This window comes from Euleptes europaea, chromosome 9 (genome assembly GCF_029931775.1).
Source record: "Euleptes europaea isolate rEulEur1 chromosome 9, rEulEur1.hap1, whole genome shotgun sequence".
Lineage (NCBI taxonomy): Eukaryota > Metazoa > Chordata > Lepidosauria > Squamata > Sphaerodactylidae > Euleptes > Euleptes europaea.
The window spans coordinates 4312566-4339776 of NC_079320.1; the positions used below are offsets into that span (position 1 = coordinate 4312566).

A 27211-nucleotide genomic window follows, 5' to 3' on the forward strand; every position below is an offset into this window, starting at 1 on the left:
CCATGAGTTGAAATGATGTCTTCATGGTGTATGGTATTCACAGACTCTAGAACACTTAGACGCAAACAGTGGGGTCTGTACACTGGGAAAGGATTTTTTTGTGTGAAAAATTTATGCCATCGATGCCTACTCGGGAAAGCTCCAATTAGGATCGCCAACCTCCAGGTACTAGCTGGAAATCTCCTGCTATTACAACTGATCTCCAGCCAATAGAGATAAGTTCCCCTGGAGAAAATGGTGCTCTGGCAATTGGACTCTATGGCATTGAAGTTCCATCCCCTCTCCAAACCCTGCCCTCCTCAGGCTCTGCCCCTAAAACCTCCCACCGTTGGCAAAGAGGGACCTGGCAACCCTAGCCCCAGTGCACGTGGGTATCTAATTAATGCATAGGATTGCCTCAGACCTCAGCAGGATACAATGCCATATAGAGTAGAGTTGGAAGGGGCCATATGGGCCATCTAGTCCAACCCGCTGCTCAATGCGGGATCAGCCTAGAGCATCCCTGGCAAGTGCTTGTCCAGACTCTGCTTAAAGACGACCAGTGAGAGGGAGCTCACCTCCCTAGGAAGCTGATTCCATTGTTGAACAACTCTTACTATAATTTGTTTCCCCTAATATCTAGCCAGTACCTTTCCGCTGCAATTTAAACCCATGCTTGCAAGCACTATCCTCTGCTGCCAACAGGAACAGCTCCCCTTCTCTCTCCGATCTGGAGAGCCAGCATGGAGTAGTGGTTAAGAGCGGTGGTTTGGAGCGGTGCAGTCTGATCTGGAGAACCGGGTTTGCTTCCCCACTCCTCCACATGAGCGGCGGAGGCTAATCTGGTGAACGGGATTTGTTTCCCCACTCCTTCACAGGAAGCCAGCTGGGCGACCTTGGGCAAGTCACTCTCTCTGAGCCCCACCTACCTCACAGGGTGTCTGTTGTGGGGAGGGGGAGGGAAGGTGATTGTAAGCCGGTTTGAGTCTCCCTTAAGTGATAGAGAAAGTGGGCATCTAAAAACCAACTCTTCTTCTTGGCAGCCCTATTCATGCATGCTAGGGGCACTTCTACCATGAGGCCTTGTGGGCTGAAAGGGATGGTTTCACCTGCCCGCTTCCCCCTCTTCACTGCAGCCACCCATGTTGCATGACTTTTTGCCCATGAAGAACCCCCACTCCTGACATCACTTTTCGGCGCTCCCGAAAAGTGATGTCAGGAGTGTCAGGAGAGCTTGTTTGAGCATGTTTGCAAATGAGCATTGCCTTTGATGATGCCCCCGTTTTCCCTTCCGTCTCCCCAAACGTCAGTCATATTTGGGTTGGTGTTTTTGGAAAAGTAGGAACGTTCAGCAGAGCCCCCCCAAATAATATTCCGCATGGGTGGTGTCTATATATTCTTGGCCAGTCCACCGGTCACGGTGGATTTTCATGTTCAGGAAAACGCCATTGTCTGTCTCGAAGCGGAGAAGTCCCTCTCGGTTTTTCAAATGTTGTCTGATGTTGTTCTCAGCGACCTTCAGACTTCTGTTCTGGGCCTGCATCATGCGGCCGCTGGTTGGCATGACAACCCCTCAAAGCCCTTTTTGAGCTCAGTGTGGGCCTTTCAAACTCGGATCAGGCAGCCAAATTTTATATATATATATGGTCTAGCGCAGCCGCCCCCAGGTACGCCTCAGCCCACCCAGCCTGTAAATGGCTGGCACGCATTTCTCTTGCTTTCTTCTTTAGCTGACTTATTAGCCACGTACCCCCGCCGCAAAATGCTCGAAGCGGCTTACCAATGGCAAAAACCTGAATAAAAACAGCACCATAAAGTGACTTAAAAAAAAAAACTCCCAATGAAATATGCAATAGAACAGCAGGATAAATAATGTTACGGAGCAATGCAATCCAGGGAGGCAGTGGGAAGGACTCTAAATCAAAGTACAAAAGTCACAAGAGTGATCCGAGTTAGGAGACTCCCGGAGATTTGGGGGTGCAGTTTATGGAGGTTGGAGTTTGAGAGGAGAGGTGGCAGCTCAGTGGGTCGTGATGCCATACAGTCAACCCTGCAAGGCAGCTATTTTTTCCAGGCCCTGCCTGGAGGTTAGTATGAACAAACAGCACTGGGCTCATTGTATATGCAAATTACAAATTTATATAAACACAATTGAAACTATCTAATACAACAGTGTTATCTACCACCTAGGTGAATACAAAAAAGACATAACAATATTTACAAAAATTACTTTTCTATGTAAGCAAAAGAGCTTTGTTATTTCAAAGTGAATCAGCAAATAAGCAAAATGTTTCTCTTTGCCTACAAGGCTAAATTTGCAAGGAACTGTTCATTGAGATTAAAATCTTCTCCGCCGGAAAAGATTGAAAGGAACGCCTTCCGGATTGTACTTCCGCGTTTTCGCCCCTAGGGGCTTCATCAGCCTGGCAAAAAATACAATTTAAAATGAAATTCTTGCTTACTAAAGATGAAAAACATTACATATAACATGCAGATATCTAGTAACAACAAATAAAAATGTCAACAGTTTTAAGGCACAACCGCCTCTTGGTCGCCCCAAAGGGCTTATCTCGTTCGAGCAACCTCACTAGGCTGTATCGGCTCTCAGGTTGTAGAATGCAATAACGAGAATGGTGCGATGTTACGTTAAATAGTTGCAGGTGTTGGTATTGCAACGTGAAATTCAGCATCAGATCATTTTTAAAGGTAGAAACCATTGTTAGACACCATTTAAGAAATACAAACTATTTTTAAAGATACATAGCAGCAATGTTGATAGAAAAAAATTAAATGAAACAAGATAAATCTAGCTCTGTATTCAATACTCAGGGTATTAAAGAGCTGTATGAACACAGCCTCTTTTTGGAGTAATATTTTCTGTACATTAGACCTATTGTATTGATGGCCTTTGTACACCCATAATACAAAAAAATCTAAGATCTTCTGCGTTGTGCCTATTTTCTATAAAATGGCTGACTAATGGCGCCTCTAATGTTCTTGAGCGTATTCTGGATCAATTAGCCATTTTATAGAAAATAGGCACAACGCAGAAGATCTTAGGTCTAATGTACAGAAAATATTACTCCAAAAAGAGGCTAGGTTCATACTGCTCTTTAATACCCTGAGTCCATACGGATTGAATACAGAGCTAGATTTATCTTGTTTCATTTAATTTTTTTTTCTATCAACATTGCTGCTATGTATCTTTAAAAATAGTTTGTATTTCTTAAATGGTGTCTAACAATGGTTTGTACCTTTAAAAATGATCTGATGCTGAATTTCACGTTGCAATACCAACACCCCTGCAACTATTTAACGTAACATCGCACCATTCTCGTTATTGCATTCTACAACCTGAGAGCCGATACAGCCTAGTGAGGTTGCTCGAACGAGATAAAGATTTGACCTGATTCACACTTAGCTGCAATCTCCAACTTCACTCTGAATGAATGGTTAGCTACAAAAAGAGCAGAAATGCCACCAAATTTTGCATAAAGCGAAATTTTGGGGTGAATTTCAAGGTTCCTTTTCCAGTAAAACATTTGAAGGATTTGGGAGAGCAATGTTAAGTTTTGGTAAAAAAAACTATATCAGGGAGTTCATTCAAAATCCATCTGCCTACCTCAGACCCACATTCTTAGTCAAGGCAACGTCCAAGCTAAAGAAGGGGCGAAGGGTACCCTTTCCTGGGAGTTCACGTAGGAGGGCAACTCAAGTTGCACATCAGTTACCATACCATCCATTTATTTCTTTTCAGAAAGAAAACAGAAAATTTCTCTTTTATGGCTCGTGAGCTCTATTATGGGATGAGATCATGTGCACAGGGGCCCGAGTTAGGAATTTGTCCTGAGCTCTGAGAGCAAGTGTTGTGTAGTGGTTAGAGTGACAGACTAGGATCTCAGAGAACCAGGTTCGAATCCCTGCTCCGCCATGGAAGCCGGCTGGGTGACCTCAGGCCAGACATACTCACTCAACCTAACCTACCTCACAGGGTTGTAGTGAGGATCAAATGGAGGATAGGAGACTGATGTAAGCCTCTTTGAGCCCCCTCTGAAAAGACAAGCCAGGTAGAAATGAAGTAAATAATGAAGAAGAAGTTGGTTTTTATACCACACTTTTCTCTACCTTCAAGGAGTTTCAAAGCAGCTTACAATCACAATCCCTCCCTCTGCCCACAACAGACACCTTGTGAGGTAGGTGGGGCTAAGAGAGTTCGGAGAGAGAGAAAAGAAGAATTGGTTTTTATGTGCCGACTTTCTCTCCCACTTAAGGAAGAATCAAACAGGCTTATAATCACCTTCCTTTCCCCTCCCCACAACAGACACCCTACGAGGTAGGTGGGGCTGAGAGAGCTCAAAGAGAACTGTGACTAGCCCAAGGTCACCCAGCTGGCTTCATGTGGAGGAGTGGGGAAACCAACCTGGTTCTCCAGATTAGAGTCTGCTGCTCTTAACCACTATGCCACGCTGGCTCTTGATATTGCAGAGCTCAAAAAGTCCAGAGGAGGGCAACCAAGATGATTCGGGGGCTAGAGTGCCTTTCCTCATGCCTTTCCCCTTTCCTGAAGAGTCTGGGACTTCCCAGTTTAGAAAAGCGATAACTCATGGGGGATATGGTAGAGGTTTATAAGATTATTGGAGAAAGTGGATAGACAGCTGTTTCTCTCTTTCCCAAAATACTAGAACTTGGGAGCATCCCTTGAAGCTGATGGGCAATAGGTGCAGGACTGCTTTACTCAACAGGTATTTAAATTCTGGAGTTCACAGCCAGTGGAGGTAGTGATGGCCACAAAGACTGATAGCTTTAAAGGGGGGGTAGAAAGATTCATGGAGGAGAGGACCATCGATGGCTGTTGAAGGAGAGGGGTATTAATGGCTACTAGTAAAAATGGAGGCTAGTCATGATGCATACCTATTCTCTCCAGCATCAGAGGAGCATGCCTATTATATTAGGTGTTGGGGAACACAGGCAGGATGGTGCTGCTGCAGCCGCCTTGTTTGTGGACTTCCTAGAGGCACCTGGTTGGCCCCTGTGTGAACAGACTGCAGGACTTGATGGGCCTGGGTCTGATCCAGCAGGGCCTTTCTTATTTTCTTATGTCTGTGGTGACTAAAGTGAGCCTCCATATTCAGAGGCAGCAAACCTCTACAACCCAGAGCCAGGAGGCAACATCAGAAGAAGGTCTTGTTTGTTTGGCCCTGCAGGGCTACTGATGGGCCACTGTGTGAAACAGGATGTTGAACGAGATGGGCCAGAGGTCCGAACCAGCAGGGCTCTTCTTGTGTCCTTCTGATACATGCAGAAGACAGCGTAAGTTCTCCCAGCGTTATGATTTCCATCATGGGTGTGACAGGAGAGGGCCCACCCATGTGCAAAAACCACTGTAACGACCACTTAAGTGTGATAATTAGAGCATTACAGCCCTAGACAGTATTTCATTCCTTCCGGCCACTAATTTTTGGCAAGTGTTGAGTTTTTAAGGGACCTCATAAAAAACGCTAACTCTGGGAATCATAACTCTTTCCTTGTCAGGGCCGTGAGTGTTTTATGCGCCATGGAAATTAAACCGGGAGTAAAACAAGAGCACCCAAGCGTGGGCCGGAAAATAGATGGATTAATAAAATGCCACTGGGGGCTGAAAGCATAGGTAAGAATGTCTGGGAAGAGGGAAAAAATAGGTATGAATTATGACGGGAAGGGTGGAGAGAAAGAGAGAAAACGGAAGAGTATTTAGGTGGTGGAAAGCACCAAGACTGGCCCGTTTTTTGATATCTAAGCATGGTCCGGTGCAGAAAGAGGTGGAGTTAGGAATCACCCAGAGCTCTCCTGCCCTTTCCAAGACTCTGTTCCTTGTCCTTCACTGCCTGGAACCCCTCAGAAAAAGGGTCCCCAGCATGGTGCCCATGTGTGCCATGGTGCTCACCAACACCTGTCCTGGTGCACACCAAGTGTTTTTAGGAAATGGGTGGGGCTAAGGCAGAGCTTTTGCCCAGCAAGGCTTCTGATTGGCCATTGGAGGTTTGATTGGCTGTGCTTCACCAAACATCTGACCCTTAACGCTTAAGGGTCTAGACATGAGGAAGAACTTTCTAACAGAGCGGTTCCTCAGTGGAACGGGCTTCCTCAGGAGGTGGTGGGTTCTCCTTCCCTGGAGGTTTTTAAGAAGAAGTTAGATGGCCATCTGTCCATCTTCACCACCGGTGGGAGGTTTTTGGGGTGGAGCCTGAGGAGGGCAGGGTTTGGGGAGGGGAGGGACTTCAATGCCATAGAGACCCATTGACAAAGTGGCCATTTTTTTCCAGGGGAACCGATCTCTATTGGCTAGAGATCAGATGTAATAGCAGGAGCTCTCCAGCTTGTACCTGGAGGTTGGCAACCCTAGTTGATATGGACCTGAATTTTTTGGGGGGGGAACCTTTTCAAAGCTGGAATACCCATTTACTGGGGTGGGTATTTGGCTTATTTCAGGTTTCCCAAAAAACCCAGGTCCAATAAACCCGAACCCGAAATTTACCGGTTGTTGTTATTATTATTGTTGTTGTTGTTGTTGTTGTTGTTGTTATTCTACAACCCTAGTTGCCCTCTTGCGATTCATTCCAGCCTTCCTTCAGCCTTAGAACTGGGAACTCCAAAAAGTTGTCTCTGTCTGAGATTGCCCGTTCTCCTGTGCTCCCCAAACATACAATTGATGGATGAGTCTCGGAGAAAAGAGGTGAAACAAGACAATAGCGACTTGCTTTTTTCACATGCACACCTTCCAGAGGCCGTAAAAACTTCCAAGAAGCCATTTATACAATCCATTATCAAAGCCCCTGCCCTGGGAATTTGTGGAGCGTATTATTTACTCAACACAGAAGAACGCAAAGGTTGCGTTTCAGGTACCTGGATATTTGCAAGCACCAGGGAAATTGTCTGCAGATAAAAAGCAGCCACGTGGTTACATACACAATTACCCTGATTCAAAGACAGCAACCCACACGGGAAACAGGTCTCTTGGCACAGAGCCTCCCTGCTAGGCATGAAAATCGATGTTTCAGGAAAGCATCCCAAATCCAGGCCAGAAGTTTGGCTGGTGCAGTGCATTTCCTCCTTTTGGTGCTTCCAAATCCATCCATTTCCAGATTTTATGGCAGTAAGGGTAGTTCAAAAGCTAGAAAACTTGAAGGTGTACGAACTGGACTTCCAAGGTTATTAGAGCGACAGTGATCTCAAACGAAGGGCCAAACAGAGAAGATCAAGAACGTGTATCTCATTCCATCCTTAAAATGCAAATTGACTGCACTGCCTCAATTTGCCTTGGAGACGTGCAGGGAGGGGAGAGGGGGTTTTAACCCTCAAACCTCCACTCAATATCACTATTTGAAGCTGGGGCATCAGCTCTGCTTTCAGTATTGTAAAGAATAAAAGGGGCATCTTTTAAAAACTCAGTCTTTCCTTTTAAAATGAGAGGCTTCTGCAGGCAAGCAGGGAACTTTGGGCCACAAGCTACCCATGTCTGGGCTAGAAGTAGGGTTGCCAGGTCCCTCTTCGCTACCGGCGGGGGATTGGGCAGAGCCTGAGGAGGGTGGGGTTTGGGGAGGGGCTTCAATGCCATAGAGTCCAATGGGTTTTTTTGTGTCAGAGGGTGGGACGCGGATGGAGCGGGCGGCGTCTGAGGGGGGAAGCCCTCGTGGGCTGCGGTCCCGTCACGCGCTTACTCTCCTATGCTACAAAAGTGGGGGGGGGCTTTTACTTCTGAGCAAAGGGGGGGACAAGAGGAGCTGGGGGGTTTTGGAAGGAAATGACCGACCCGGAGCCGGGAACACAGCCCTTGCGCTACGCGGAACAGATGCAAACACGAGAGGAAGTGTGATTCAAGCCTGTGATGCAAAAGCGCTGGGTTTTGAGGGTTGGGGGTGCTCTCTCGACCACGTTGCGTTAACTCGCTCTTTGCTGCCTCGGCGAAGTTTTCTCGCCTTCAGAAGGGAATAAAAGCCGCCCTGCCTAATGGGGCCTTCCAAACGTTTGGGCAGCTCTTAAACGCTGCTGCAAAATGATCATTATGCCCTTTCTTTTGTTTTTTCACGTTGCCCCCCCTTTTCCTTGGTTTCTTCTTGTCTCAAGTCCTTGGAGGACATGCAACATCCTGGGCCATTAGTGGTCATCTGCCTACTACGATTAGTTATAAATCAACTCACCATTAGGAATAATCACTATTATATATAGTCGGTAGGAAATTAGAATGCCATCTTTAACTTGAATCAGTGACTGTAGTTTTATTCCATGCTTTAGCTTATACTCCATGTTGTATTCCGTATGTATATTTGTTGGAAGCCGCTCTGAGCCAGACTCTGTTGGGAAAGGACGGGGTATAAATTAAACAAAAATAAAATAAGTTATATACATGCTAAATTGTATTTTTGTGAAATCAAACAGCTTCTTTCATTTGAATAATGGAAAGGTGTGCCTCCCATTTTATGCATATCAGATATTTACATTACGATTCATAACAGTAGCAAAATTACAGGTATGAAGTAGCAAAGAAAATAATTTTATGGTTGGGGGTCACCACAACATGAGGAACTGTATTAAAGGGTCGCGGCATTAGGAAGGTTGAGAACCACTGCTCTACATGGTCATATTTTAACTATACAAAGTCGTTTTGTTTGTGGGCTTCCTAGAGGCACCTGGTTGGCTGCTGTGTGAACAGGCAGCTGGACTTGATGGGCCTGGGTCTGATCCTGCAGGGCCTTTCTTATGTTCTTATGTTCAAATGTGATGATGGAGATACCCACATTTGCCCATTTACTTGGGTGGGGGGGAGATCTATCTAGAAAGTATAAATATTTAAAGTATTCTTTATTTGAGCTTCAGCTGTCCCCTCCTTAGGGGGTCTTCATAGGACTGTCCTGCTGCATCAGACCAAAAGGGTGATTCCATTTTCTACAGAAGTCTTCCCTTGCCGCTTAACTGGTATTCAATGGCATACTGTCTCAGAGCATGGAGGCTCCATCGCCATGAATAACCACTGATGGAACTCGCCTCTCTGAATTTCTCAAATCCCCCTTTTCAAGCCATCTCAGCTAATGATCACCACAAAACCTTGTGGCGGTGAGTTCCACAAGCTGATTATGCAATGTGGAAGTGAGCCCTCTCTCTTTCTCAAAGGAGAGCGAAGAGGATGATGAGGGGCCTGAAAACCAAGCCCCACAAGGGACTTGGGAGTGTTCAGTCTGGAAAGAGGAGGGGGGGAAATGGTTGTTCTCTTTAAGTATCTGAAAGGTTGTCACTTAGAGAAGGGCAGGGAGCTGTTAATGTTGGCAGCAGAGGACAGGACTTGCAAAAATGGATATAAAGTACAGGTGGAAAGGTAATGGCTGGATATTAGGAAAACTTTTTACAGTAAGAGTTGTTCGACAGTGGAATCAGCTTTCTAGGAAGGTGGTGAGCTCTCCCCTACTGGCAGTCTTCAAGCAGCGGCTGGATGAACACTTGTCAGGGATACTCTAGGCCAGAGGTTCCCAAACTTTTTGAGTCATGGAGCACTTTTCAGGAGAGAAATTTGTCATGGAGCACCAATTTTCACCTAGCTCCTATATATTAAACCGAATGTCAGTAGTATTTTTTTCCAATCTCTTCATGGAGCACTAGGACATGTTTCATGGAGCACCAAGCACTCTACAGAGCACAGTTTGAGGATCTCTGCTTTAGGCTGATCCTGCGTTGAGCAGGGGGTTGGATTAGATGGCCTCTATGACCCCTTCCAACTCTGTGATTCTAGCTGCCTGAACCTGTTCCCAGTCCGTTTAACTGGGCGACCCTTCCCCATGGTTTGTAACAGAGGCAGATGATGCAAGATGTGTGTGTATAAAGTGCCGTCAAGTGGCAGCCGACCTATGGCGACCCCAGAAAGGGGGTCTCAAGGCAAGTGAGAAGCAGAGGCTCTTTGCCATTGCCTTCCTATGCAGAGTCTTCCTCGGTGGTCTCCTTTCCAAGTACCGGCCCTGCGTAACTTCTGTGATCCAATGAGATCAGGCTATACCATGCCATGAACGACTGAAATACGTGCAAAAATTGTCAGAATGTAGATTGCCTTCCTTCAGAGTAGACAAAATCCAGCTCAGAGAATCAGGACTTCAATAAATACAAACCACCATCCTCTCTAAGAGCCCGTATACCTATCGGGATAAACGTCTAAGGCTCCTCAGGAGGGAGTCTGTTTTGTTTTCGATAATTTAAAACTTACTAAACTATTTGCCTCTATAATACCCAGCGAGATGAGTCGGTCAGCTGGAGCATTTTTACGGTCCTTGGAGCAGATGAAAGGGGAACAAGTGATGGAATATAATTAGCTTGATGTCTTCTGTGGGGAAGATTCTGCCCGGGCTGTATGTCATTATCGCCAGGCTCCCGACAAAAGGGCACCCAACAATGAGAAAGAGATGAGTTGCATGGAGGGTGGGTGTTGAAAGGTGTCGGCAAACAAATGGCTTTGTGCATGCACAAATGGCCTAATAAAGCCAACAGGGGGGGGAATGGGGGGTTGAGGCAGGAGCTTTTAAGAGCGGGGTTCGTAAGGCAGCTGAGTTGCAACCTCGGCTCCAGCGAGAAGAAGAGTTGGTTTTTATATGCCGACTTTCTCTACCACTTAAGGAAGAATCAAACTGGCTTACAATCACCTTCCCTTCCCCTCCCCACAACATAGAATCATAGAGTTGGACCACCAGGGTCAGCTAGTCCAGCCCCCTGCACAATGAAGGAAATTCCAAACTAGCTCCACCCCACACCCCCAGTGACCCATACTTCATGCCCAGAAGATGGCCAAGGTGCCCTCCCTCTCATGATCTGCCTAAGGTCATAGAATCAGCATTGCTGACAGATGGCCATCTAGCCTCTGCTTAAAAACATCCAGGGAAGGAGAGCTTACCACCTCTTGAGGAAACCTGTTCCACTGAGGAACTGCTCCGTTAGACACCCTGTGAGGTAGGTGGGTCTGAGAGAGCTGTGACTAGCCCAAGGTCACCCAGCTGGCTTCATGTGGAGGAGTGGTGAAACAAATCCAGTTCACCAGGATTGGGTAATAGGGTTGTATATATCGATAAACCTAAACCGAAAATAAACCCGAAATCAGTCGTCTCGGTAAATTTCAGGATTTGGGTTTACCTGACGCAAAAACCTGGGGATAAAGCCAACGCCGAATACGTGATTCCCAAAAAAGCTGAATATCAGCCTTTTCAGGTTTGGCTATTCGCCTTTGCTCAGAGGCACGGCTCTGTGCTTTCTCCCCTTTTTCTTTTCTTTTTTCCCCACTTTGTTAGGGCCCCATAGTTGGGCCCTTTTGAGGTAGGGGTCGTGTAATCGGAGCCAACTTGGTCTGAGCAACTGACAACTAGATGATCTGAACTTTAAAGGACGGTGGGAGGGGGGGGTTCACCCAGTCTGGAGAACATTAGTTTCCGTCAGCTACTCATGGCCCTCCTGAAGAAGACTCCCTCACCCATGTGGATGAGCCATCTCCTTAACACGAGTTGCCTTGGTCATGACTTCGGCTGGCTCCGATATCGTTTCCCCACACTGTGACCATCTCTTGGAATCTGATTTTTCATGACCACAGTAAAGGACTGCTCACAGGATGTCATTTGCCACCAAAAGATATGTTTTCTGTGCCAGTCATGGGATAAGAGGACAAGTCCTCTTATGGATTGAGAGCTGTCTGAAAAATAGGAAGCAGAGAGTAGGAATCAATGGTCAGTTCTCCCAATGGCGGGATGTGAGCAGTGGGGTGCCTCAGGGATCTGTGTTGGGACCGGTGCTTTTCAACCTGTTCATCAATGACCTGGAGTTGGGGTTAAACAGTGAAGTAGCCAAGTTTGCAGATGACACCAAATTATTTAGGGTGGTTAAAACAAAATCGGACTGTGAAGAGCTCCAGAAGGATCTCTGCATATTGGAAGAATGGGCATTAAAATGGCAAATGAGATTCAATGTGAGTAAGTGTAAAGTGATGCATATTGGGGCAAAAAATCCCAACTTCACATATACACTGATGGGATTGGGATCTGTGCTGGCAGCGACAGACCAAGAAAGGGATCTTGGGGTAGTAGTGGCTAGCTCAATGAAGATGTCAACCCAGTGTGCGGCTGCTGTGAAAAAGGCAAATTCCATGCTGGCCATAATTAGACAAGGAATAGAGAATAAAACTGCTGATATCATACTGCCCTTGTACAAATCTATGGTGAGACCACACTTGGAATACTGTGTACAGTTCTGGTCCCCACACCTAAAAAAGGATATTACAGAGCTTGAGAAGGTGCAGAAAAGAGCAACCAAAATTGGTTCTTGTAGGTTATCTGGGCTGTGTAACTGTGGTCTTGGTATTTTCTTTTCTGACGTTTCGCCAGCAGCTGTGGCAGGCATCTTCAGAGGAGTAACTCCTCTGAAGATGCCTGCCACAGCTGCTGGCGAAACGTCAGAAAAGAAAATACCAAGACCCCGATTACGCAGCCCAGATAACCTACAAGAACCAATGAACTCTGACCGTGAAAGCCTTCAGCAACCAAAATGATTAGGGGACTAGAGCAACTGTCCTATGGGGAGCGGTTACGATGCTTAGGGCTGTTTAGCTTGGAAAGAAGGCGGCTAAGGGGTGTCATGATAGAGGTCTATAAAATTATGCATGGTTTGGAGAGAGTGGACAGGGAAAAGTTTTTCTCCCTCTCCCATAATACTAGAAAGCGGTGTCAGCTGTTGAAGCTGGAGGGTGACAAATTCAAAACAGATAAAAGGAAGTCTTTCTTCACACAGCACATAGTTAAATTGTGGAACTCCCTGCCCCGGGATGTGGTGATGGCTGCCAACTTGGAAAGCTTTAAGAGGGGAGTGTACATATTCATGGAGGAAAGGGGTATTCATGGTTGTTACTTAAAATGGATACTAGTCATGCTGCATACCTATTCTTTCTAGTATCAGAGTAGCATGCCTATTATATTAGGTGCTGTGGAACACAGGCAGGATGGTGTTGCTGCAGTTGTCTTGTTTGTGGCTTCCTAGAGGCACCTGGTTGGCCACTGTATGGACAGACTGCTGGACTTGATGGGCCTTATGTTCTTATGTATTTCTCTTGCATTTAAGCCTTTTTCCTCCATTTGGAAGCTCCTTTGCATTGATATCATGCAAAGCGACCCAGAAATGAAGACAGAGCCCAGACTTTGAGGCACCAGCATGGAATCGCCTTTTCCCGCCAGTCCTTAGCAACGTTGAACTTTTGAACATAATGGACTGCTCAGCTTGCAAATGCCTCGGGGATGGGGGCAACACATTTGCGGGCCCATAAAATTGGCCCCCCTGCCCCAAAGTTCACCAAACTTTGGTGACTGTCGAAGGAGAGTCCCTTGCAGCCACGCTGCATTTTTGGGTATTCTACCTCCAAAAATCCCCCCCCCCCTAGGAACTTCAAAAAATCCCCATTGACTACAATGGGCCTGAATTTTTATGGCAAACCACCTTTGTTTGTCTCTTGCCTTGAAAACCCTACAGGGAAACTTGAAGGGCTGTCATATAGAGGATAGTACTGAGTTGTTTTCTGTTGCCCCAGAAGGTCAGACCAGAACCAACAGGTTAAAATTAAAGCAAAAGAGTTTCCATCTAGACATTAGGAAGAACTTTCTAACAGCTAGAGCGGTTGCTCAGCGGAACAGGCTTCCTCGGGAGGTGGTGGGCTCTCCTTCCCTGGAGGTTTTTAAGCAGAGGCTAGATGGCCATCTGTCAGCAATGGTGGTTCTATGACCTTGGGCAGATCATGAGAGGGAGGGCATCTTGGCCATCTTCTGGGCATGAAGTAGGGGTCAATGGGGGTGTGGGGGGAGGCAGTTGTGAATTTCTTGCATTGCGCAGGGGGTTGGACTAGATGACCCTGGTGGTCCCTTCCAACCCTATGATTCTGTGATTCTATGACACCATAATTCAGCTGTGACTTGACAGCACTTTCCATTCACCAAAGTCAGGGAGAAGTGGTACTTTTAGGAAATTGCCCATTTAATAATTAAGAATGTTGGCGATTCACTGCTAACAGTGGCAATGGAAGCCAATCTCAAAGGAGACGGCTCTTTGGGCTGAGAATCCCCCATCACATCTGAGCATCCCCCAACACACCATTAAGAAAGGGAAAAAAGAGCCAAGGAACTAAACCGGGAGAGAAACAGGGGAAGCAGGGCGGGAGAGAGAGAGACGAACAAAAGCACAGCATCAATAGGCGACCTCAGGCGGGCAGGATTGATTTAAACCCCCCACCAGAAGCCATTATTTAGATCACCAAGCAGAAAGCCTTCATTTACAATCATTGATTTTAATCCATTTTTCCTTGGGTACCTCAGTTATTTTCCAAAGAAAGCTGCACCGTGATCTGTTGCTATAACCATTAAAAACATGTTGATTTACAACCGTGCAAAGTTTCTCTGTGGCTTCAGTATAGGTTTTTCTCCCCCTCCTAACCAAGCCAGGCATACTATAAAAATATGCATTTATTTGACCAATTATCGATTTTTTTCCCTCCCAGATTTTTATACACAGCACATTTTTTGACTGTTTTTCGAAAACAGAGGATGGTAAATCACTTATTGTTGAAAATAGCTCTGTCCCCAACTGGCAAAAGAAAAAATACTGAACACCACAGAAGGCTATAATACAAAAAGAAAAAGAGTTGAGCAATTGGCCTGTGAAAAGCTTGGGGAAACACGCTCAGTTCTCCTCCTCCTTCAACCTTTGTCCATATCTAGAACTGCTAATTCTCCTCCTTCTTCTTCCTCTTCCTCTATCCACACTCCATGCTATCCATATATTGACCAAGGAGCTGCATTTTTTCCAGCAATGTTTCTGCTTTCCCCAGGTATGCATGTGATGGAGAGTTCCCCTTATGAACCCTTTGTGAGAGGTTTCGACTACGTCCGACTGGCTTCCATCACTGCAGGTACTGGCTTTGCGTGCAAGCATTTCTGGCTCCTCTTTGCTCTCCCCCACCCCTCCGCACTCCCAGGCATTCATTTCAACTCCAGGGGGTCACAAAGATGGGCTTCAGCTTATTGCAAGAATGGATAACCTTCTAGTAGCCGGCAGAGAAACTGGGGGAATGCTGCTCACAGGAATGCCAGCCAAGGATGATGCTGTGTGGTGGGGACATGGACTAACTGACCTGGTTGGCCAGCGTGCCTGTCAGACACATATGTGCCTAGTCTCTCCCCTTGGTGCCCCTCCCCTAGCCCTTACAATGGGGTGACAAGAGAACTTAGCATAGATGGGGGAATAGGAACCAAGAGCTGAGTGCAGCCACCGACGTCACAGCACCAGAAACTGATCTAGCTGGTTTTGGCCCAAAATTTGGAGACATTTTTACTTGGGTTAGCTTTCTAACAAACAGGGCACATTGGGTTCAGACTTAGATTGATTTTCCCAGCACACATCCCTAGCTTTAACTTGGCTTCCTAGTAGGGTTGCCAGGTTCCTCTTCGCCACCAGCGGCAGGTTTTGGGGGTGGAGCCTGAGGAGGGCGGGGTTTGGGGACTTCAATGCCATAGAGTCCAATTGCCAGAGCGGCCATTTTCTCCAGGGGAACGGATCTCTATCTGCTGGAGATCAGTTGTAATAGCAGGGGATCTCCAGCTAGTGCCTGGAGGATCTTTCATGCATTGTTCATGTTATTATAAGTTAATGCTTCATAGTGGTCCAATATTATTTATTCTGTATAAGAGGTTTTTCTCACTTTTGTAAATATTGTACACTATTTTGTATAACACATTAGTATAGATAGTTTAGGAATTCTTTTTTGTTATATTGATGCATGTTTTGCTTGTTGATATAGTAATAGTAAAAATTGTTTGCATTTGAGCGCGTACTCTTCTTTGCTATAAGTACCTGGAGGTTGGCAACCCTACTTCCTAGTTGCCTCCGTGACGCTAAACCAGAGAGTTCTTCTTGCACAGGTTCGGAGAACGAGGTGACCCAGGTGAACCGTTGTCTGGACGCCGCCAAGGCTTGCAACGTGGACGAGATGTGCCAGCGCCTCCGGACGGAGTACGTCTCCTTCTGCATCCGGCGCGTGGCCCGGGCAGACACCTGCAACCGCTCCAAGTGCCACAAGGCTTTGCGGAAGTTCTTCGACCGCGTGCCCCCCGAGTACACGCACGAGCTCCTCTTCTGCCCCTGCGACGACACGGCCTGCGCCGAGCGGCGCCGGCAAACCATCGTGCCAGCTTGCTCTTACAAAGCCAAGGAGAAGCCCAACTGCCTGGCCCCGCTGGACGCCTGCCGGGGGAACTACGTTTGCAGGTAATGGACATTTTCCACCCGTGGAGGTGGAGACCGTGGCTGCAATCAGGGGTTGTGATAAACCATGGAAATGGATGGTGGGGAAATCCCTGGTGACTTGTGGGGGCAGAGCCTGGGGAGGGACCTCGGTGGGATAGAAGCCATAGAGTGCACCCTTTGGTCCGGGTCAAGTAACCTCCAGCTCAAGTAGGCTCTCTAGCCCACATTGTTTTAGCATGTCTACAAAATAATACTGCACGAAATAAATATATCACTGCCTGGATAAAACAGCTAGGGCATTTATGCTTGGTAATTAGCTGGAATTAGCGTTCCAGGCTGAAGTGCCCTGCATATTTTTTTGAGTTTTTCAGGCTGAACCGTCATTCAGGAAGTGACTGCAAAGCCAGCACATACTTTGCATTTCCTAAGAGCCCCTTTAACGCAACCTTTTGTGTTCGCTCCGCCCCCGCACCGAAGAATCCCCTCAAAGAAGCATGCAAAACGACAGCGGCGCTTTTTTTAAGCAAATGGCGGTTGGCTAATGGAAGGAACAAAGGAGCAGGGGAGTGGGGGGGTGGAATTTCTCCTTTTGCTTCGGGATCGTGAATAGTCATTTTAAAGGTCACATTATTAAAAACAGCTTTGAGCGAGCATTAAAACTGACCCTGTATAAATGGCCCTAAAGACACTTTCTGAGAAGTGGATACTGCGTTATCTGCTGTCGAGTATATTGGTGAATTGCAAGAGAGATGTGGCGACTTTTCTCTTTATAGTGTCAAGGAAAAATTAAATTTCATTTCCCCTTTTTTAAGATGTGAAATGGTAGATAAATACCCAATGGGTGTTAAATCTAGGAAAGGAAGAATCCACTCTCTGAAGCTGCCATTTTCTCCAGGGGAACTGATCTATGTTGGCTGGAGATCAGTGGTAATTCTGGGAGATCACCAGGCCCCACCTGGATGGTTGGCAACCCCTGCCAATAGGGCTTCCCAAACTCTCACATTTTGCAAGAATTTGGGACCCCAACGGAACACTTGGGTATGAAGACCCCTGGGGGAGGATGACGAGGGAAGGGGCATTTTGGGGGGAATTTGGGGGTGGAGTTTGGGGAGGGGCATCTAATGCCATAGAGTCCACCCTCCAAAGCAGCCATTTCCTCCAAGGGAATGAAACTCCATATCTGGAGATCAGTTGTGATCTCCAGGGCCCATCTGGAAGTTGGCAACGTTAGTTTCTGGGTAAAGGGGAAGCAGAGTTGGGGGTGGCTGTGGGACATGGCGAAACACCTGCCTTCCAAAATCTGCCACCCAAGACCTCCCTCTGCCTTCGGTGAGACCTGGTAGTGTAGTGGTTAAGAGTGGTGGTTTGGAGCGGTGGGTTCTGATCTGGAGAACCGGGTTCGATTCCCCACTCCTCCACATGAGCAGCGGAGGCTAATCTGGAGCACCAGGTTGGTTTCCCCGCTCCTCCACATGCAGCCAGCTGGGTGACCTTGGGTTAGTCACAGCTCTCTCAGCCCCACCTACCTCACAGGGTGTCTGTTGTGGGGAGGGGAAGGGGATTGTAAGCCAGTTTGATTCTTCCTTTCATGGTAAAGCAAGTCGGCATATAAAAACCAACTCTTCTTCTTCAAGTGCTGCTCCTCCGGGTGCTCTTGGTGTGCATAAGCAACTGCATAGGAAATAAAAACATCAGAACAAAGTTTTTTTGGGGGGATAACTGGCCAAGATGGCTGTAGCAGCCCCCCCGTCTCTCACTCTCACCCACCCTGTACATTTACTATTCCTCACGACAGTGTTCTCAAGAACAGGCATGCCCATTGGCGTATTGTCCATGGTGGACATATATCTCAAGTCAGCTCAAGACCAAGGGCGTTGCAGTTAAAAGCTGTTTTTCTTTTCTGGCAAAATGAAGGACAAAAGAGTGATATATTTTGACTCTCCCTGCTGATGCCTGAGATTAACAGCCAGCCCGATCTGCTGCCCCCCAATGCAGATTTATCAGCTACGACACCAGAGAAGACCCATGCTTTAGCACGATCCCTCGGAGCCATGACTTTCCAATGGCGTTCAGTTGTCTGTCTTTCTGCAGGGACCTGGTCGTCTTCTGTGGTCTCACAACCAGGGTCGTCTTCGTTATAAATATCTGCATCCCAACCACGGGAGCATAGTCACTCGGGTTGCCAACCTCCAGGAGGTGACTGGCGATCTCCTGGAATAACAACTGATCTCCAGGCGACAAGAGATCAGTTCCCCCAGAAAAAAAATGTCTGTTTTGGAAGGTGGAGTCCTACCCATGGAGACCCCTCCCCATACCCTGCCCTCCACCCCCAGATCTCCAGAAATTTCCCAGCCTGGAGTCGGCAACTCTAGTAGCCGCATAGAGTTTGATGATCAGACACTCTCAGCTTTTCAGAAAGAAAAAAACAGGGCCGTTTTATGCGCGGCTGTTTCCTCGCGGTCCCCCTGCCGGCTACTTCGGGGCTTTGCTTTGATTATGCTTGCATTTTCCGACCGCCAGCGGTCGCCTCGCTCTTCCCGCACATTTCCGTGTGTTTTCCTCCATAAACATGTCCACTTCCCTCTTAAAGCCTTCCAAGTTGGCAGCCGTCAGCACATCCTGGGGCAGGGAGTTCCACAATTTAACTATGCGTAATGCGAAGAAATACTTCCTTTTATCTGTTTTGAATCTCTCACCCTCCAGCTTCAGTAGATGACCCCGCGTTCTAGTATTACGGGAGAGGGAGAAAAGCTTCTCCCTGTCCACTTTCTACAAACCATGCATAATTTTATAGACCTCTATCATGTCTCTCCTTAATCGCCTTAATGTTCTTAACCCAGTGGTTCCCAGCCTTTTTTTGACCAGGGACCACTAGGACTTTTTTGTTCGGTGCAGGGACCCCAAGGTTCAAAATAAAAATTCAGAGAATTTGAAAATAAACTTTAATCATAATTGTTAGTTAAACATTAAAGTTAGAATAATATTTGAATATATATATATATTTTATAATAGAGAACTTTTAATTGAAAATATTAATTTATTATGGGTTTATAACTTTGTTTCGCGGACCTTAATTTAGTTCTCGCGGACCCCTGGGGGTCCACGGACCCCTGGTCGGGAACCAGTGCTTTAGAAGGAAAAAGGGTACTTGTGGGTGGGGATCCTATTCTGATTAACAAATGCATGTGGGTTGTGGGGGTTAACCCAATGCCTCCCCGTTCAATCCCAATCCAGAGCAGGTGATTTATTTATTTGTTTTATTCAATTTATACCCCGCCCTTTCCCAACCAGGTCGGGCTCCTGGTGGCTTACAACAGTGAATATAATATAATGCTGAGACCTGGGCCAGATCATTAAACTCCCGCTCCAAGAGGTCTGCTGGCAAAAATCCCTCTCTCCCCAGGTGTGAAGTTAATCCCACTTGGTATTAGGGTTGCCAACCTCCAGGTGGGGCCTGGAGACCTCCTGGAACTGGTAGTTTTTCCTCCAACAGCTTTCCCTGTGAAGTATAATAAAATTCTGTTATTTTATTGTCGAACTGAATAAGGCCTCTGGCGTCTCAGTTATCTGAGGTCAAACGAAGAAGGAGACAAGGGAGAGATTTCCCTCCCTCATCACATCCGGCTTCTTCATTTATCTTATTAAAGGGTTTTAGACAGGGTTGCCTATGAGAAAGGTCTTCAGATGCACATGCTCAGATGCTATGAAGTTGCCTGTGTACGGTATGGGGTTTGCCAGCGTCCAAGTGGGGCCTGAAGACCTCCCAGTAGTGCAACTGATCTTCAGACTACAGAGATCAGTTCCCCTGGAGAAAGTGGCTGTTTTGGAGGGTGGACTCTATGGCTTTATACCCCACTGAGGTCCCTCCTCTTCCCAAACCCCACACTCCCCAGGCTACACCCCCCAAATCTCCAGGGATTTTCCAACCCAGAGCTGGCAACCCTACTCAATAGTTAGTATCCAGGACCTCCTTTTTCATCTTGTTCAGCTCGCAATCCCCTGCTGAAAGCCGCTCACTTCTTTCGGCAGCAGACGGAAACGGCGGCTAACTTCCCTTTGCATCTCTCGTTTGCTCCCAGATCCAGATACGCTGAATTCCAGTACAACTGCCAGCCGTCCACGCAGTCCGCAACAGGATGCCGGAGGGAGAACTTTGCAGCCTGTCTTCTGGCCTACACTGGAATCATTGGTATAAAACGGGTTTTATCAATGTTGGATGATGGGGGGTCGGTGCAATTACCTTGGAAATCTAATAACCCATTAATATTAACATGACTGTATTTCCCACTAGCAGCGGGAATAGGCCAGACTAGTCTGATCTCGTAAGACCTCAAAAGCTTAGCAGGGTTGGCCTTGGGCTAGTCACAGTTCTTTCTGAACTCTCTCAGCCCCACCAACTTCACAAGATGTCCATTGTGGGGAGAGGAAGGGAAGAAGATTGTAAGCCAGTTTGAGTCTCCTTAAACGGTAGGGAAAGCTGGCATATAAAAACCAACTCTTCTTCTTTACCACCCGCCACTGTTCAGGCCCTCAAAAAAACCACAGATTACTACGTGAAAAGTATGCAGGCTAATAAGACATTGCAATGAGTGCTGTCATGTCACTAATTTTTTGAGAATTTGAGGATGGGTGAAGGTGGCTTCTTTGCTTCAGCTGATATGAGCTGAGTTCGCGGGTTCTGAGCAGCCGCGTCAGGCCTAGGACGATGGGGACCATCGTAGAATAATGAGGGTTTGATTCCTCCGTTCAACCTGCCCGCCTATCTTTTTAAATCCATTTTTTATTTATTGCCAAAAAGAAAATATACAGAGACACATACTCACACAAACCAAACATACAATATATCCATCCTTCCATGACGTGCCTTACGTTAACTACGTTCTACATCAGCTAGGATAGCGGAAGTGTCAAGCTTCAATAAACCCCTTTATAAGAAGTTTCTAAATCTCTTAATTAATTCTCTGGTTACCACATAGTAGATAGTAAACTTAATCCTACTTGTTATGTTAATCCTTAGCCTGTAAACTACAACTTCTTTAAAAAACCAACTAATATTTTAAACAGTATTTTGGACGTAACTACCTGCTAAATGAGAAGACAAGAGTCAGTGGAAAAGACAGTCATGCTAGGAAATGTTGAGGGCAGCAGGAAAAGAGGAAGATCCAACAAGGGACGGATTGACTCGATAAAGGAAGCCACAGCCCTCAATTTGCAAGACCTGAGCAAGGTTGTCAAAGATAGGACATTTTGGAGGACTTTCATTCATAGGGTCTCCATGAGTCGGAAGCGGCTTGACGGCACTTAACGCACACGCACACACCTGCTAAATCATTTATTAATGCTTTATAACCATTTATCATATTTTTAAAGTTCCGGATATTCTCTTGCTTAATCTGTAACTTGCCCACCTCTTGACGGGCTCTCTCTCTTTCTCCGTCCCCCACCCTCGGCAGGTAGCCCCATTACCCCAAACTACATCGATAACTCCACCTCCAGCATCGCCCCCTGGTGCACCTGCAACACCAGCGGCAACAGGCAGGAAGAGTGCGAGAGCTTCCTACATCTCTTCACCGAAAATACCTGCCTGCGTGAGTATTTATTTACAAAGCCTTCCCACCCACCCCCAGTCTTTCCAATATTGTGGAATTCCATTGGGGCCCACAATAAAGGAGGGGCCATGGCTCAGTGGCAGAGCACCTGCTTGGCATGCAGAAGGTCCCCGGTTCAATCCCGGCATCTCCAGTTAAAGGGACTAGGCAGGTAGGTGATGGGAAAGACCCCTGCCTGAGACCCTGGAGAGCCACTGCCGGTCTGAGTAGACAGTACTGACCTTGATGGACCACTGGGGAGGGGCTGTGGCTCAGTGGTAGAGCGTCTGCTTGGCATGGAGAAGGTCCCAGGTTCAATCCCCGGCATCTCCAATTAAAAGGACTAGGCAGGTGATGGGAAAGACCCCTGCCTGAGACCCTGGAGAGCCGCTGCCGGTCTGAGTAGACAATACTGACTTTGATGGACCAAGGGTCTGGTTCAGTATAAGGCAGCTTTCTGTGTTCATGTGTTCAGGCGATAAAATATCATCAGGGATTTGGCCAGGATGAAGACACTCCCAAACAAAACAAAAAACCCTCAAACAACGATACGTTGAAATTTGGTATCCCATTCTACATAATGCTGACAGCTCCAGGTTGGAAAATACCTGGAGATTTTGGAGGGGTGGAGCTCCTGTTATTACAACTGATCTCCAGCTGATAGAGATCAGCTCATCTGGAGAAAAGGGCCACTTTGTCAATTGGACTGTATGGCATTGAAGCCCCTCCCCTCCCCAAACCCCGCCCTCCTCAGGCTTTGCCCCAAAAACTGGTCCTGCTGGTGGCAAAGAGGGACTTGGCAACCCTAGGGGGAGCCTGAGGAGGGCAAGGTTTGGGGAAGGGAGAGATGTCAGTGGGGTACAATGCCATAGAGTCCACCTTCCAAAGTGGCCATTTTCTCCAGGTGAACTGCTCTCTGTCACCTGGAGATCAGTTGTAAGCCCAGGAGATGTCCAGCCACCACCTGGAGGTTGGCAACCCTGGGGACCCCTGACCTAGACTCTTCCATAGGGGGAGTCAAGAAGTGTTACAAGACCCATCCCAACCTACTGCTGTTGCTGAGGAGCATCTTTGGTTGGCTTCACAGTTGTTCCTGCCTTCGCTCCAAGCTGATGGTCTGCCCTGGCCCTGGATGCTGGGAAGGGGCTGTGGCTCAGTGGTAGAGCATCTGGTTGGCATGCAGAAGGTCCCAGGTTCAGTCCCTGGCATCTCCAGTTAAAGGGACTAGGCAAGAAGGTGATGTGAAAGACCCCTGCCTGAGACCCTGCTGCTTCCAGTCAGAGTAGGCAATACTGACCTTGATGGACCAAAGGTCTGATTCAGTACAAAGCAGCATCGTGCGTTCAGGTGATATTTCTCCAGGCTCTGAGTGACCAAAATGACCCACTGCAGCCAAGCTGTTAGCGGAGAAGAGAGAGGTACCTCGGTCTCTGAACCCCAGGTTCCTGTTGCAGGAAAGATGGAAGAGTAGCGTTGCCAGGTCCCCCTTGGCCACCGGCGGGAGGTTTTTGGGGCAGAGCCTGAGGAGGGTGGGCGAGGGGAGGGACTTCAATGCCATAGAGTCCAATTGCCAAAGCAGCCATTTTCTCCAGAGGAACTGATCTCTAGTGGCTGGAGATGAGTTGTAAAAACGGGAGATCTGCATCTACTACCTGGAGGTTGGCAACCCTATGGAAGAGAAAGCTTTGTGTCTTGGTCCTTGAGCACAGCTAGGAGAAAGCAAAGCGGGCTGTCCTTCCTGAATGTCACAGCCCAGAAAGAAAAATCGTCGCCGCCCCAGAAAAGATGAGGCAGGCTAAGACCACGCCGAGGAGGAGGCCGGGCTGTCATGGCTCAAGGAGACCTGACAAGAGAGGCCCTGGATTTGTCAGGAGGAAGCAAGAGATGGGCGGTTGGCCACTGAGGGGACCGAGTGTCCCCTGAGGAGGAAACTTTTTGACAAGGACAGCCCTTGGGGACTCAGAGTACCGGGTTGCTGACCCGTCAGCCAGACGCTCTGCATGCAGAAGGCGCCTTCGAACCTTCTGGGTGCAGAAAGGAAAAGACTCCTAGAAGCCGGGCAAGCGTTTGCAAGTAAACCTGTCGAGAACCAATCAGATATTCATCAACAGTTGATAGGGTTGCCAGCCTCCAGGTAAGGCCAGGAGTTCTCCCAGAATTACAACTGATCTCTGGACGACAGAGGTCAGTTCCCCTGGAGAAAATGGCTGCTTTGCAGGGAAGGTTGTATGGCATTATACCCTGCTCAGGTCCACCCCCAAATCTCCAGGAATTTCCCAGTCTGGAATTGGCAAACCTACCTGGCATCCAGTGCCATAGTTTATCATAGAATCATAGAGCTGGAAGGGACCACCAGGGTCATCTAGTCCAACCCCCTACACAATGCAGGAAATTCACTACCTCCCCCCCACACCCCCAGTGACCCCTACTCCATGCCCAGAAGGTGGCCAAGATGCCCTCCCTCTCATCATCTGCCTAAGGTCACAGAATCAGCATTGCTGACAGATGGCCATCTAACCTCTGCTTAAAAACCTCCAGGGAAGGAGAGCTCACCACCTCCCGAGGAAGCCTGTTCCGCTGACGAACCACTCCAACTGTTGGGAAAGTCTTTCTAATGTCTAGATGGAAACTCTTTTGATTTAATTTCAACCCATTGGTTCTGGCCTGACCCTCTGGGGCAACAGAAAACAACTCGGCACCATCTTCTCTATGACAGCCCTTCAAGTACTTGAAGATGGTTATCATATCCCCTCTCAGTCTTCTCCTCTTCTGGCTCCTCTTCCCTCTTCAGTCTCTCTCCCCCACCCCCCCACACACACCCAGTGTCCCCTACTCCATGCCCAGAAGATGACAACAAAAACCCTCCAATCTGGCCTGGAGGAAAATTGCTTCCTGACCCCAAAGGGGTGAATGATGGTATTACCCTGGGCATGTAAGAAAGGGCCACGAGAATCAAACTCTGACGCAACCCTTCCTGCCCTCCCTCTCATCGTCATGGTTCACCAGATTAGAGTCCACCACTCATGTGGAAGACTGGGGAATCAAACCTGGTTCTCCAGATTAGAGTCCACCGCTCTTAACCACTACACCACACTGCCTCACAGGTAGATTACGCGTTTTAGCTGTGGAAGGCTGGAAATAGTGGCTGCATTTACAAATTATACTAAACTGAAGGAGATGGGTATGTTTAGGCTGAAGAGGAGAAGACTGAGAGGGGATATGATAACCATCTTCAAGTACTTGAAGGGCTGTCATAGAGAGGAGGGTGCCGAGTTGTTTTCTGTCGGCCCAGAAGGTTGGACCAGAACCAAAGGGTTGAAATTAAATCAAAAGAGTTTCCGTCTAGACATCAGAAAGAACTTTCTAACAGAGCGGTCCCTCAGTGGAACAGGCTTCTTCGGGAGGTGGTGAGCTCTCCCTTCCCTGGAGGATTTTAAGCAGAGGCTAGATGGCCATCTGTCAGCCATGCTGATTCTATGACCTTGGGCAGATCATGAGAGGGGGGGCATCTTGGCCACCTTCTGGGCATCTAGTAGGGGTCACTAGGGGTGTGGGGGGGAGGTAGTTGTGAATTTCCTGCATTGTGTAGGGAGTTGGACTAGATGACCCTGGTGGTCCCTTCCAACTCTATGATTATATGATTCTATGGAGTTATGAATTTCCTGCGTTGTGCAGGGGGTTGGACTGGATGACCGCGGAGGTCCCTTCCAGCTCTATGATTCTATGGTTCCATTATCTGGGGCTGCAACCCTGTGAAGCAAGCAAAGGAAAGGGGGATAGACACTAGATATAGCCTGCAATGCTAAAAAAAAACACTTTCCTGGGAATAAGCTCCACTGAATAAAATCAGACTTATTTCCAAGTAGACCTGTTTAGGATTGCTCCCATAGAGACTTATCTCAACACTATAATACAGAGAGAGAGAGAGAGAGATCAGTGATAAGGAATAATCAGATCATATCTCCAAGAAAAGAAAAGTGCTGAGGCAGGGCTTGAGGTCTCTCCGACTTTGTCTTAAATTGCAGTTAAAACAAAGCAGCTGAGGGAACGGAGGGCTCTGATATGCAAGAGGATAAAGTAGGCACAAAGGGAAAAACAAACCCTACTCTGTATTAACACAAAAAAAAAAAAAACCCTGCTCTCCCCTCCAACACACTTGAGAACCAGTGTGGTGTAGTGGTTAGAGCAGGGGGGGTCCCCAACCTTTTTGAGCCTGAGGGGAAAATATCTTAAAAATCTGGCGGCATTGCATGGGCTGTTATGTTACCATCATTTCTGGGCTTTCCCCAGAAGTGACGTAATGGCGCATGGAGCATCATGCTCCCCCCATGTCCCTGAGCCCAAACCTCCCACCAGTTTCTAGGCACAGTGTGGCAACCGTACCTTGGATTGGGCCAGCATGGTGTAGTGGTTAAGAGCAGCAGACTCTAATCTGGAGAGCCGTGTTCGATTCCCCACTCCTCCACATGAGCGGCAGACTCGAATGTGAAGCACCGGGTTTGATTCCCCCACTCCTCCACATGAGCGGTGGACTCTAATCTGGAGAACCGGGTTCGATTCCTCACTCCTTCACATGTAGCCTTTTGGGTGACCTTGGGCTAGTCACCGTGCTCTTTGAGCTCTCTCAGCCCCACCTACCTCACAGGGTGTCTGTTGTGGGGAGAGGAAGCGAAGGTGATTATAAGCCAGTTTGAGACTCCTTAAAAGTAGAGAAAATCAGGCTATAAAAACCAACTCTTCTTCTTCTTAGACTGGGCCTAGGCATGGAATCTAGTCTGATGATAAGAGAGGGGGTTGGTTGGTTGTGGATATAGAATGGCTGCTTGCAGCATGACTGGGGTATGGGGGTGAAGCAGGGCGGTGCTGTGCCCCTCTTGAAGCTGTGCAGCTTTTGTCTTCCAGAAAATGCCATCCAGGCCTTTGGCAATGGGACACACCTGAGCTCCGCCCTGGGCCCGACCACCCCTCCGATGACGCAGCTGCGCAAACAGGAGCGTAATGCCAATAAAGCGGCCGCCACTCTGCAAGAGAACATCTTTGAGCAGCTACAGCCCACCAAGGTAGGGAGGAATTTCCAGGCAGGGAGGAAACTCCTTTCTAGGAGGACTCATGGAATCATAGAGTTGGAAGGGGACATACAGGCTATCCACTCCAACTCCCTGCTGAAGAGTTGTCTCGGGTCAATACAAGGACACATAGAACCATAGAATCATAGATTTGGGGCTATAGAGGTCATCTAGTCCAACCCCCTGCTCAATGCAGGATCAGCCTAGAGCATCCCCGACAAGTGTTTGTCCAGCCTCTGCTTAAAGACTGCCAGTGAAGGGGAGCTCACCCTCCTCCCTAGGAAGCCAATTCCACTGTCG

At 47.6% G+C, this 27211-nt stretch overlaps 1 protein-coding gene across 1 annotated transcript in view; it reads left to right on the plus strand.

Annotated features, from left to right (window-relative positions):
- The window catches only part of GFRA4 (GDNF family receptor alpha 4), a 102046-nt gene that overhangs the window by 68819 nt on the left and 6016 nt on the right, over nucleotides 1-27211 (plus strand). The window contains exons 3-7 of the mRNA XM_056855575.1: nucleotides 14843-14923; nucleotides 15933-16278; nucleotides 20337-20446; nucleotides 21711-21845; nucleotides 26748-26905. Of these exons, the coding sequence (XP_056711553.1) occupies nucleotides 14843-14923; nucleotides 15933-16278; nucleotides 20337-20446; nucleotides 21711-21845; nucleotides 26748-26905 (830 nt within the window). The remainder of the gene's footprint in view (nucleotides 1-14842; nucleotides 14924-15932; nucleotides 16279-20336; nucleotides 20447-21710; nucleotides 21846-26747; nucleotides 26906-27211) is intronic.